We start from the raw sequence: 13,002 nt of genomic DNA on the forward strand, positions 1-13,002 counted from the left end.
GACCACGTGATTACAAATCATATGTCATGGTCATAATACGTGTCGACACAACATGATAGGACCACGTGATCACAAATCATATGTCATGGTCATATTACGTGTCGACACAACATGATAGGACCACGTGATCACAAATCATATGTCATGGTCATAATACGTGTCGGCACAACATGATAGGACCACGTGATCACAAATCATATGTCATGGTCATAATACGTGTCGACACAACATGATAGGACCACGTGATCACAAATCATATGTCATGGTCATAATACGTGTCGACACAACATGATAGGACCACGTGATCACAAATCATATGTCATGGTCATATTACGTGTTGACACAACATGATAGGACCACGTGATCACAAATCATATGTCATGGTCATAATACGTGTCGACACAACATGATAATGTGATCACATTGACCGCTTCTTTGTCAAGCGCGTATCGAAATGTTTCATTCGTCATGAAATATGATTGTATCTATATTACAAAAAAGGTTGCATGTTAAGCGTTTATATCATAATAGTTCAGTCAATCCACGATTTGACTTAGAAAAAAAAAAGTCATGAAAATACCAACATGGCAACATAATCATACTTCAAACTTAAATTCCATAAAACTAGGGCAAAAAAGATTTACAGGTTGACTTCTGAAAGGAACAAGGATAATAAGACTATCTGTTCTGGAAGAACCCACCATTATGATAATTAATGGTATCAAATACGTCGAGCTTCATATCGCACATAGAATGTTTCTAAAAGGAATTTAAACAGCACCATTTTTGTTGTTTTGTAACCAGAATGTATGTTATTCAACATACAATAATTCTAAGTAGTGGAAAATATTCAAGTTTGCAATTAGATTATACAACATTGTGTTAACAACACTATGTATGAGTGGTCGTAACTACCTTTAATACACTTGTTTACTGCGAAGGACGACGACATAAACAGTTGTCAGTGTGGTAAAAACCTTTGAATATAAAGACTGATTAAATTCAGGTTTAGCCTTTCATTTTGTTTAGTTTATGACATCATCAATTCAACTGAGCAAGACGTAAATTTTGCGTTTGCTAACAATTTACTAATTGCTCCAATGGATTTGTGATCTCATAAACTGGACAAAAGAAAACATTCAAGGTTTAAACTTGTGTAATTCACGTTCCTAGTGATTTCCAGGTAATGTTAATCAATACGCAACAGACAATAAAGAAAGTCTTTGTTGTCTTAGAGTAGAGGGAGGTACATTTAAAACAGAGAGACAGTGTTTGGTGATTCAAATATGAGAGCAGGATCAGGGCAGATTTGTAAATTTGTCTCGTGAGTGCATGAACATTGTTTTAAGATTAGAGGAATGGTTATCAAGAAAGTAATGTGGCTTTATTACAGACAGGAGAACTGGGCAACTAGGTCATGTTCTACACTTCCGTTAAATGAGATTTAAAGAAAACTGTTCACTTTAAGACACATGGGCAATTGCAAATGTAACTCTTTGAAATTACATTACGTAAAATAAACAAAAGTTTCTACTCTCAGTGATTTGTTGTAACTTTTCATGACTATGATATATGAACCAAAACACAAAGAGTGCAGCAACAGTAAGAAAGATATTGAAGTATATTTTAAGTGGTGATATTTTTTCAAGAAATAAACATGTCAAAGTTTGAACCCAAAAGTCACGGTTCGATTGATAGAACCTATGATGTGTTAAAACAAATCAAACAAAACTACGCAGACCTATAACTGCCATAAACAAGTTCGGTTGCTTATCTTACGACAAGAAACCATTAATGGTATATCGATGATGAAATTAAAGACGATTCTAATGGGTTTTGTTGATGAACACAAATAATTGTACATCTGAAGTATCGCAAAGAACTTGTCTGACTCTGACGACGCTGAGGTATCGTATGGGCAGAGCCTTCGACTTGCGTCTGTGCTGATGAAAGCGGACGTAATGGCACTAATCAAGCATTCTGTCATTATAAATCTGCTTTCATTTTGAGTGTCTTTGCAGGAGCAGAACAAGAATAGTTGTTGTATATGTATCACACTGGATCAAGCAGGCGACGATCCCTGGATTTGTATGAACAGTTTGAACGTGATTTATTATGCCGTTAGTGATTATAATTATGTCGCAAAATAAGAAAATAGTTACAAAAACAAAATGTACAAAGTCCAATTCAGAATATTTTGGCAACCATGACGTTTGGATTTCAACATCAAACTATTCTATGTAAACAAATCAGGGAGCTGTAGTCTGATGTATGGAGTTAAGTTGTCGAAATCAAGGCATATTTTTTGATGTTAATGTTATGAAAATTCAGTTGCTCTTTTTCATTTCTTTGTAATGTTTGTTAATGTTATGAAAATTTCATGTGTTTTCATATGTTTGCAACTGCTCTTTCGTTTTTCAAATTTTCTATTGTAATGTTCATGCCAGTAATATTTTTATATTACTTTATAATACTTTAATATAAATAAAAGGAAAAAATACATTCTCATGATTGTGTGATCTCTTTGCGGATTCACCCACATACTTTAGTGATTTATTTGCGAAAAGCTATTCAAAATGATTATATTGAAGTCACATCTGCAAATAGACATGTTTACGCAAAACTTCACTGTAGTGTAAAGCTATAAGAAGGGTTAATGTTAATAGAAAAACACTTTCAGTAGTGTTAGCTTGAAGATAATTGGAGTAGGGTCTTAAAACTCGAATCGATAGCGACTAGTAATCTCCAAAGTTTGGGATTTTGCTATCCAGAAATAGAAAATTCACAGCAAAATTGAAATCATCACACAGAAAGCGTGGTGAAAACCTGTCCATATTAGTTTCGTTGTATGACCAAAATTTGAAATGGCATCTTTACTTTTTCAGCGTCAGATAATAACAGTGATTATCTATGTCAGTCATTATCATACGATGACTACCGTTATCATTATTTTCAATTACGCGATGAATTCATTGGAATAATGTTAATTGCTTTTGCTATCAGTTTTCGTGTTTTCTTTACGAGTTATGTAAACAGTACGAGGAATTGTAACGTTTTCGTGTTCAAAATAGTTGAAGAAGTTTTCAATGAGAGACACCTATTTATACAAGTACTGGCGAGTGAATCTGTTTGCTATGTAATAATTCTAAAGGCACACAAGTAGATAACAGATTTCATTACAAGTTTAGAATAATATATTGTAGAGACTTTTTTCAATAAGAGAAGCCACTTTATATAGGTACTGCCGACCGAGCCTTCACAAATGTCATATTTATAAACATGTTGTAATGTTCTAAGATTGTTTATATAGGTACTGCCGACCGAGCCTTCACAAATGTCATGTTTATAAACATGTTGTAATGTTCTAAGATTGTTTATATAGGTACTGCCGACCGAGCCTTCACAAATGTCATGTTTATAAACATGTTGTAATGTTCTAAGATTGTTTCAATCTTTCTCTGACGTAGTTTTCAACGAAATCCATTAACGCCTTGACATTGATATTAGAAATTAACGGACGGACTTTTGTGATTTTAAAAGTCGTCATTCTTTCGTAGATCATATTTTTACCTGATAATTATTTATATCATCACATTAGAGTACATATGTACAAGGTTATTGATTATCATTTGGTGTAACGAAACCTACCTTAATCTAGATTTCACTTTAGTGAAAATTTCTGTTGTTTTAGAATCGGATCAATTTATTACAAACAAGTATCTCAGTTGAACGCTGTGTTATGAACAAATGCCAAATATGAAATATCACTCAGCTTCATACCTTACATCCAAGTGAAAAAAACTCTCAAGTTTCACATGTGTTTATCTGAATACACAACTACATAGTATCCACATAGAATGAATAAATAAAATGAGTTGGTCATTATGTGGGCGATTATACACTCACTTTTGCCAACTAGAATATATTTTAGGTAAGTTGCATACATTTTTTTTTCTATTTAAAACTTCGTGTCCATCATAGTTCCTGGTCCTTATTGGTGATTAAACACTAGGGACGGTCTGAAGTACTTTCACTTTCACTTTCAGATAATTTGATGACGATATTTGCAAATCGACATGAAGAGCTTTTTCGTCGAGCTGCTTGATATTTTCCATTTCTTAAAAACTGAGAGACAAACTCATAAGACATGACTCGGGAGATAGGAGCTGATTAATATTATGGGGAAGTTTTAACGGTCGTCCTAATGACCTCATTGAGAAATATTCCATCTCTTTGCATAATATAAAGTTGGACGTGTTTGATTCTCGTTAGTTTGCCTATTGATACCGTTGTTATATAACTTGTTCTCATTTGAAATGTGATGTTACTTGTTTTAATGACCGAGATTTTCATCTTGGATGTCGTTGATGAAGCTGAAGACGCATACACTTCTAGAGGGAGGTTGGTGGACCTTTTGTTGATATTTGGCCTTAGTTTCATTGCATTTGTGTTTGGATTATATTCACATGCTAATATTTTATTGTATTTAAATTGTCAAGGTAAATCCATTGTACAAGTCTTTGAATTGATCATTTATCTATTAATTGTTTTCTTTTCAGAATTGTTTCAAGTGTAAAATGTCTCATTCTATATGTATATCTATATACAGTATACCAAAAGGATAAATAATTTATGAATTAAATTGAAACAAAAACAAAACATAACACAGTCACTTACACATATATAGCAAGTTTTGACTTTTCGATGAAGTACATTTGCCTTCCGTTGTTGGCATCAAACGAGTATAGCAATCAGGTGAACATGACTTCATGCGAAACGTAAAAAAAAAAAAATTACCGATTTATACCGAGATTCGTTAGGATCAGTTAAACGATTTTCAATTTGCAGTCCGGGAACAAACTCAATTCATGGACGATAAAATGTGTCTAAATGGATGTCAAAGCGGATATGGGAAGATACAAATGTAGCCTGCAAGCTACTTCAACCCTCGGCGAATAACGTCCTTCAGCAGTGTGTAATAGTTTTAATCAAAAACATCCCAAAGAAGACAAACAAGGAAAGAACACAATTTTAGTGAGAATTGGATACATTATAACCATATATTGAATTAAACTGAATCATGCAGTATATAAGAATCACTTTAATTCTCAATAGCTTGTTCAGAAAAAAACAGTCCACTATACCGCCTGTTAATGGATTTTAATTAATAAATTCGAACCAATAATAAGCAGTAAATGCAATGCACATCTTTACTTCACTTTCGACAGAAAAAAAATTTAAAGTGTACTCAAAATATACGCTTAAATAAATATATGAGCAAATTGCTGTCGTACCAGTGTCCTTTAGCATTCTGAGCAATGTGTATGCACATCATACACAGAGCTTTGTAACAACAATAAACAACAAATAGAATTAACAATATTTATAACTAATACTATATTGAGACATTTACAAACGTAACAAACCTGTTTTCTTATTAAAACAAATCAAAATTAGAGAAATAGTCATAATTCAACATGGAACATGCGAATTTAGAGGCAGCTGAAACAGAGTTTATTTTCATGCCTATAATCGTTATGTATAAAATTAATTAAAATGATATATAGTTCATGTATAGTTACTGTCAGTATTAGGAATCAAAATGATCGTCTCACCGATCACTCGTTAACCATCACAGGACGGCTAGAATATTGATTAAAATTTATGAATGAAATGGTGCAGTGTTTATGTTTAGAAAGACAACACAGCTATTGTTAACACACAAATGATCAATAAATTACATGGTTACCAAATCAAGTCTTCAAAATGATGGGTGTCATTGATTGTAATAATCAGTAATTATGTGGTGCGTAAACTATTTTACCACGTCAGTGTGACCTGATTGTATTCAGAAGTCAGTAATTCTGTGGTGCGTGAACATATTTTACCACGTCAGTGTGACCTGATTGTATTCAGAAGTCAGTAATACTGTGGTGCGTAAACATATTTAACCACGTCAGTGTGACCTGATTGTATTCAGAAGTCAGTAATTATGTGGTGCGTAAACATATTTAACCACGTCAGTGTGACCTGATTGTATTCAGAAGTCTATGTGGTGCGTAAACATCTTGTATTATTTGTCATTGATTTGTAGCCAGTAATTGTGAGGGGTGTAAATATTTCGTACCAAGCGACTTTATCAGTTAGCATGTCAGATTTACTGTACAAAAAATTAACATTTTCAGACACAATAGAGAAAATATGTACATTTTTAGCCCAAGCAAACAAGGTTATCTGGTATGACAAAATCAATATGAAAACAGAAAGTGATATTAATTGATCTTCTGCATAAGGTCAATTAATATCACTTAAGAAAATGGTGATCACTTTACGATGTACAGATCAACATAATAGTCAAATATTGGAGGCAAAATATTAGTGTATGTCCGCTTAAAGTAATGTAGTATCTTTCACTCTCATTGTAAACCGTTGTTTCCGTAACTAAATCACAGCCAGTTTTGATTCAGTTAGGGACCGCCGATTTACAAATATTTGCACGCTTTCGATCTAATTCCTAAAACGACGGTTTCACTAGAAGGTACAGTTATTTTTGTACAAGACATAATATTACTGGCATGCAACAATGCACAGAAATTGCGATGGTGTTAAGATGAAATTATCAAGATTAAAATCCATTTGTGGATAGAATATCACGACTCAACTGATTTTGTTAAGAAGAATTAAAGAAAAAACAACATTAAATATTGAAATGAAAATAATACGATATTAAATGAGTACATTTCAATGTATACCATATTTATTGAAGAAAATGAGTATGTTGGACCACTCGGAACACTTTATCACGAAAACATATTTAATATATCTACTTACATACATATTAGACTGTATTTTCAAAGACTACAAGAAAATATCGAAATGCTAAAATCGTATCTTAAACTAAAATCGTTTAAACATGACAAAACAAAGATTTATATCGACCTTAAAGAACAAGAATAATAATATCATATGTTCCAGCCTGGTGTCTTCGGCCACATCAATGGCACCTGTCTTATAAATCTTGGTCAAATAAATACAACACAATATCATGTGTCTACATAAATAAACAGAACACAATATCACGTGTCTACATAAATAAACAGAACACAATATCACGTGTCTACATAAAATAAACACAACACAATATCATGTGTCTACATAAATAAATACAACACAATATCACGTGTCTACATAAATAAATACAACACAATATCACGTGTCTACATAAATAAACACAACACAATATCATGTGTCTGCATTACTAAATACAACACAATATCATGTGTCTACATAGATAAATACAACACAATATCATGTGTCTGCATTACTAAATACAACACAATATCACGTGTCTGCATTACTAAATACAACACAATATCACGTGTCTACATAAATAAACACAACACAATATCATGTGTCTACATAAATAAATACAACACAATATCATGTGTCTGCATTACTAAATACAACACAATATCATGTGTCTACATAGATAAATACAACACAATATCATGTGTCTGCATTACTAAATACAACACAATATCACGTGTCTGCATTACTAAATACAACACAATATCACGTGTCTGCATTACTAAATACAACACAATATCACGTGTCTGCATTACTAAATACAACACAATATCACGTGTCTGCATTACTAAATACAACACAATATCACGTGTCTGCATTACTAAATACAACACAATATCATGTGTCTATATAAAATAAACACAACACAATATCATGTTGGGGTACTTGCTTGATTATTAAATATAAATATAAACTTTATTTGTTTTACAACAATTGCGAAACAAGTTATTTAAACTTATACTAATCACTCTTGTTGGCCCGGATGTAAGTGCGCGAGGGGCCTTATTGTGGGAGGAAACCGGAGTACCCGGGGAAAACCCACGCGGTCGGGCAGGTGACCCCTTACCTTTTCACGTCCGTTCCGGGAATCGAACCCCGGTCGGCTAGGTGAAAGGCGAGTGCGTTAACACTGCGCCACCCGACCACCCATATAGATATCACTATTGCTTGATTATTGAACTTGGTTATGTACATAACATTATTTATTCTGATATGTGAGGATTAATATTTGTAATTTTGATCATTCATCTGTTTTATTTGAATCAATGCAAAACTAATCTCCGATTTATCTATTGATTTGTCCTGTAGCCACCTTTTCATTCGCATAAAATAGTCGCGTTTTACTCACCATTGACTGTGAAGATTCCTTTTAATATGTTTGTGAAGATATCACTATTGCTTGATATATCTCTACAAAAAGTCCAATAAATACAATCTACAATACGTAGGTTTGAAATTGATTAAAATAGTACATCAAAGTGCTGCTACACTGTACACATGTGACTTTTAAAGAAGGCAAGGAACCAATAAAAGAATGCAACATTATATAGTTTAGAGCTGGTTGTATAAGGCATCGCCGACATTGCTAGAACTTAACACGTGATTATGCAACACCGACATGTCACAGTGTTATCAAATGGAAACATTTTGGATGGTTTTTCATGAGAATGATAATAGACCTTGAATGTTGTTACATATGTCATACGGTAATTTAACTCATACCAATGCCACAAATTAATTTATAGCTGATTTTAAAACGAATATGTTCGTTACTTTGTTGAACAATATTCTTATAAACGCCAATGTTCAGTTCGAAATACAGGTGAGTTGAGAAAGCAGCATTTCTGTATGTATTCAAGTTAGTCTAGTAGTTCATAGGTATAAGAATGTAAACACTACTCAGTCAACTGATAGTAAACAGTTAAATATATATATCACTTGTTTATCCATCACGTATCACCATTCACACTCCGATTCGTTGGTAACCAAATATATTGGGACGTTACACCTTTGTATCCTTCAGATCTACAGCTTGTCTCAAGTGTAGATAAGTGTAGATATATTGGGACGTTACACCTTTGTATCCATCAGATCTACAGCTTCACTCAAGTGTAGATAAATATGTTTAAAATGAAGTAGACTTCTTGCAGTGTATCACATTCTTCATCTCAACTCTAAAAGCGCGGTTGAAAAAGGCGTAAATAATAGGATTTGCCACGTTGTAGCTGAAGTACATATAGAAGAGAATCATATCGGCCGGGATCATGCGCACAGCCATTAACCACGCAGGTAGAAAAGCTGCAATAAAAACAGCTGTGACAATAAAGAGTATTCCCGCTGTTTTAATGTTTGCTATCCTTTGTTTCTCCCTCACGTTCCTTATCTTTTCTCTCTCCCTGTCTCTGCTGGACTGATAATTTTTTTTCTGAGGCATAAGCGATTCATTTGAATTGTCAACTGTCGTCCTCTGTTCTTCATTGGTAACAAAGCGGGAACTACTGATGCATGTCTGACTAGCAGTAGATGTCTGCGATTTTGTTGTGTTACCGTTTGATAATGAATTTTGTAATTTCTTAGCTCTTCTGGATATCAATGATTTCAAAATTAGTCCGTAGAGAATGGCGACCAGTATGGAAGCAATCAGGAATAAAGAGGCGTATATCTTCTGATAAAACATTCTTACTTCCGTACTAATATATCGTTCTGAAGCAACACACATCCCATAATAATACTCTGGCGGTTTATCGTTTTTATCTTTTAATTCCCCATCTTTCGTTGACTCGTACGACGAATAATTGATTAAAGGTGTAGTTGTCAGTGACATATTGCTTACTACAGAATATCCATTCACGGTGTGTGATGATGTATTCATGACATCTCTTTGCTGATAAATTTCATATGAAAAGGATGGTATGATACCAAGGGACAATGCGAACACCAGCAGGCCAGCTATAACACGCTTCGCAATTGGTGGATCCATTGAGTGAGTCCATGGTAGGCAAATCTTAAAATACCGGTCGAAGGCGATTGCTACCATGATAAAGAAGGAAAAGGGGACATTAGATGTGATAAGAAAGTGGTAGAGTTTACAAATAGCGTCAAACTGAATCCGCTTACTGAAGTATTCCCACACTATAGTATGGGGAACAATACAAAGACACGTGAAGAAGTCGGTAGCAGCTAAGGTTATGATAAACATGGTCGATGTAGACTTATCACGTTGTTTCGAGAACACGTATATGACGAAAGCATTTCCAACTGTTCCAGCTACACTAAAAATACTTAGCATGCACATGACAACTAATATAGCGGGATAGTCGGGATGGTCTTCTATTGATCTGATGGAATAGTCGGTGATATTCAGCAAATCCATTTCTGAAATTATAAAACACAGATTAAACAATGTTGTTTTATACGTAATTGCACTTTGTGATATTTTATGTATATCAGGAATTATGATAACGGTTTTTTCTTATAGCATCAATGGAAACACACAAGAAACTGTCTGAATCATCAACAATATTGACAAGAATATAAACTGTGATATATAACAATGAGCGAGCGGAAGGAAAATTGGTCATAATAATGATAAATAGTAACACATATACTTAATAAACTCAAAGAACATATGACAACAATAGTAATATGAAATGTCTTTTATATACCTTAGCATTTGCAAGCAAACCGAAATTGGCTAGATATATTGGTATTGCAGTAACAGTTACCCTTCCATGTTTTTTTTATAATGCAGGTAGAAATAATACAAGAAATGTGGACATGCAATGATATAGGAATTCTTTGTTTTCATTTCAGGTACATGTGGAACAAAAATATTCAATAAATCGTCATGTTATTTATACATTGAATGATACATTATAAGTCATTGTGTAACAAATTGCTATATTGGGCAATGTTCAACATCACGAACATAATGCACCTCATGTAGATTTGTTTCGATAAATTAAAATTTCACTCAGTAGCCTCCTAGGTCCTAAGGCCCATTAATATCATTGGCGATTCGTAGTAGGACGAAACATATGCATGACGCTACTGTATTTAATTATATTGTGTTTATTCCATGTTGTATGGAAAGGTGCTATTCACTTGTGAGTCTTTTATAGAACCTTCGAAATGTGTTAGATTTTTCTTCATTGGAACTTTATTAGTAAACAACGAAGTTTGCTACGGAAACGCTAGGTCAAGATGAGAGTCTTCAAAATGTAAGCCAAAATGTTGGCAAGGCATCGATTTCAATCTTGAATATTGCACCAAAGTAATAGCTACAAAACACAACGATTTTAATCAGCAATTTGAATTGTTTATTTGTTCTTTTCAACATTAAAAAAATCCCAATAAAGCAGAAATTCTATTTCCAGAGTCAACTGCTAAACCTAATTCGACCAAATGAAGCCATTGTCCACAGATGATTGGGTAAAATAAATACGTTTCTACCGACAGTAAACGTTATTTCTCTGCTTATTCATGACCCAAATCACACATACATTGTATCAAACATACAAAATGCTATCGTTTTGTCACTATATACATGTCGGTCAACTTCATTTTCAACACGCAGACATACGCCTTTGCCGTTATACGATTGCCTCAAGGAAATGTGATATGGTTTAAATTTGAAGGTAGGAGACAGACGAATGGAGACCATTTTGTATGTAATTTCAGAATTTCCCATTAATGAACTTTCCTTCCTTGAGTAAAGCGTCATTAAATAATCCTTCACTCCGTCTAGACAAAGATAAAATAAGCTATCGCCGCATTGCTGAAATGGACACTTATCATCTTGAAAAAAAGAACCCCATCTGCGTTGACAATAATATCTTTAAGCTTTGCTTAGGTACATCGGATCAACAGCTTGGAATGTACCGTCATGCCAAGTCTGTCAGAAAATAATGGTGTTCATACATAGGAGGGGTTACTATAAAACTACACTATTTAATATTTATGGTGATGCCTGAAGGGCAGCCTTGGTATTAATGTAATATTGAGGCTAAAGATATCACCGAATCTATAACTCAACGATTTTACCTTACTGGGTTATATATGTAATATCAAGCATTGTAATAATATTGTTATAGCAACAATAATCCTTTGGTATCACTCCTAGATTTGGGCTGATTTATTAAATCAGTTCTCCACCTTTTCATTACCATTGTTAAGGCAAGTTATGGATTAAACTGATACAAGTTTAACAGAACATTAGCCATTAATATGTTTGATCTTATATGTATTAGCTGGCACTTTAGCTTTGTTATCTGGAATGTACGCAGTTTCTAGTACATAGCCAGTGGCCTAATTATTCGACAGCATCAATGATTGTCTGTGGTAGTCGTAGTACGCACGTTTTCGACGAAACGGTGTGTTAATAGGTAACGGGATTTTAGAAAATGGATTTCACTTTATTCAAATGTCATGTTTACAGACGATTTCAAGCATTCTAGTATAGCCCACTCTATCTTACATGATGGGATCCGATACACTTAAAACAGAGACCCGATATATTCTGTTCCACATAAACAGAATCTTCTGAGTTCCGTACAAATGTAAAGGTACTTATTCGCATGATGCGCTCAAATGTCAATAATATACCGAGTGATGTGTTGCAGCAAAAGAGACAATTTAGGATATTACAGTATTGGGGCCAAGAGTTTCATTACGTAGAATTATGCTGATACTTCCGACATTACCCACAGCCTTCTCTATTGTGCAGTTTTAATTTCTATTTTCTTGTGATTCAGAAGTTGAATTCTTCTTTCATTTGGAATAATTCTACCTTCTCTTAAAATGGTTCTTTTAGAACAATATATGCAGCTACATATTCCTCCTCACTCTCATTACATTCTGGGTCACCAATGTTCTAGAAAATTGTCTCTATTATTGTGCAATACATTATTGTCACTTTGCACGTGACTTTCTGATTCGTTGTTGATGTGTAAACTGGAGCTTGCAACGGAGGGGTCTATGTGATTAATTCGAAGTAAATAATCACCCCAGTCATCGAAAAAGAGCATCGCAACAAAGCTTCATCCACCCTGATTTCGTATAGACGTCTAAACGATACGTACTATAACAAGCTTTCATTCTTGTACATATATCATGTCTAAAGGAAATCACGGTAAG

At 33.8% G+C, this 13,002-nt stretch overlaps 1 protein-coding gene across 1 annotated transcript; it reads right to left on the minus strand.

The window, feature by feature from the left end:
• Positions 1–8,992: 8,992 nt before the first annotated feature.
• LOC132543049 (5-hydroxytryptamine receptor 1A-like) lies at positions 8,993–10,240 on the minus strand. Its single transcript, XM_060206505.1, has one exon. It carries the CDS (start codon positions 10,238–10,240, stop codon positions 8,993–8,995), a length of 1,248 nt encoding a protein of 415 aa, XP_060062488.1.
• Between the last annotated feature and the right edge of the window lie 2,762 nt (positions 10,241–13,002).

The sequence above is a fragment of the Ylistrum balloti genome, unplaced genomic scaffold, assembly GCF_031769215.1.
Source record: "Ylistrum balloti isolate Yb309-2 unplaced genomic scaffold, AGI_CSIRO_Ybal_v1 Utg369738, whole genome shotgun sequence".
Taxonomy (NCBI): Eukaryota; Metazoa; Mollusca; class Bivalvia; order Pectinida; family Pectinidae; genus Ylistrum; species Ylistrum balloti.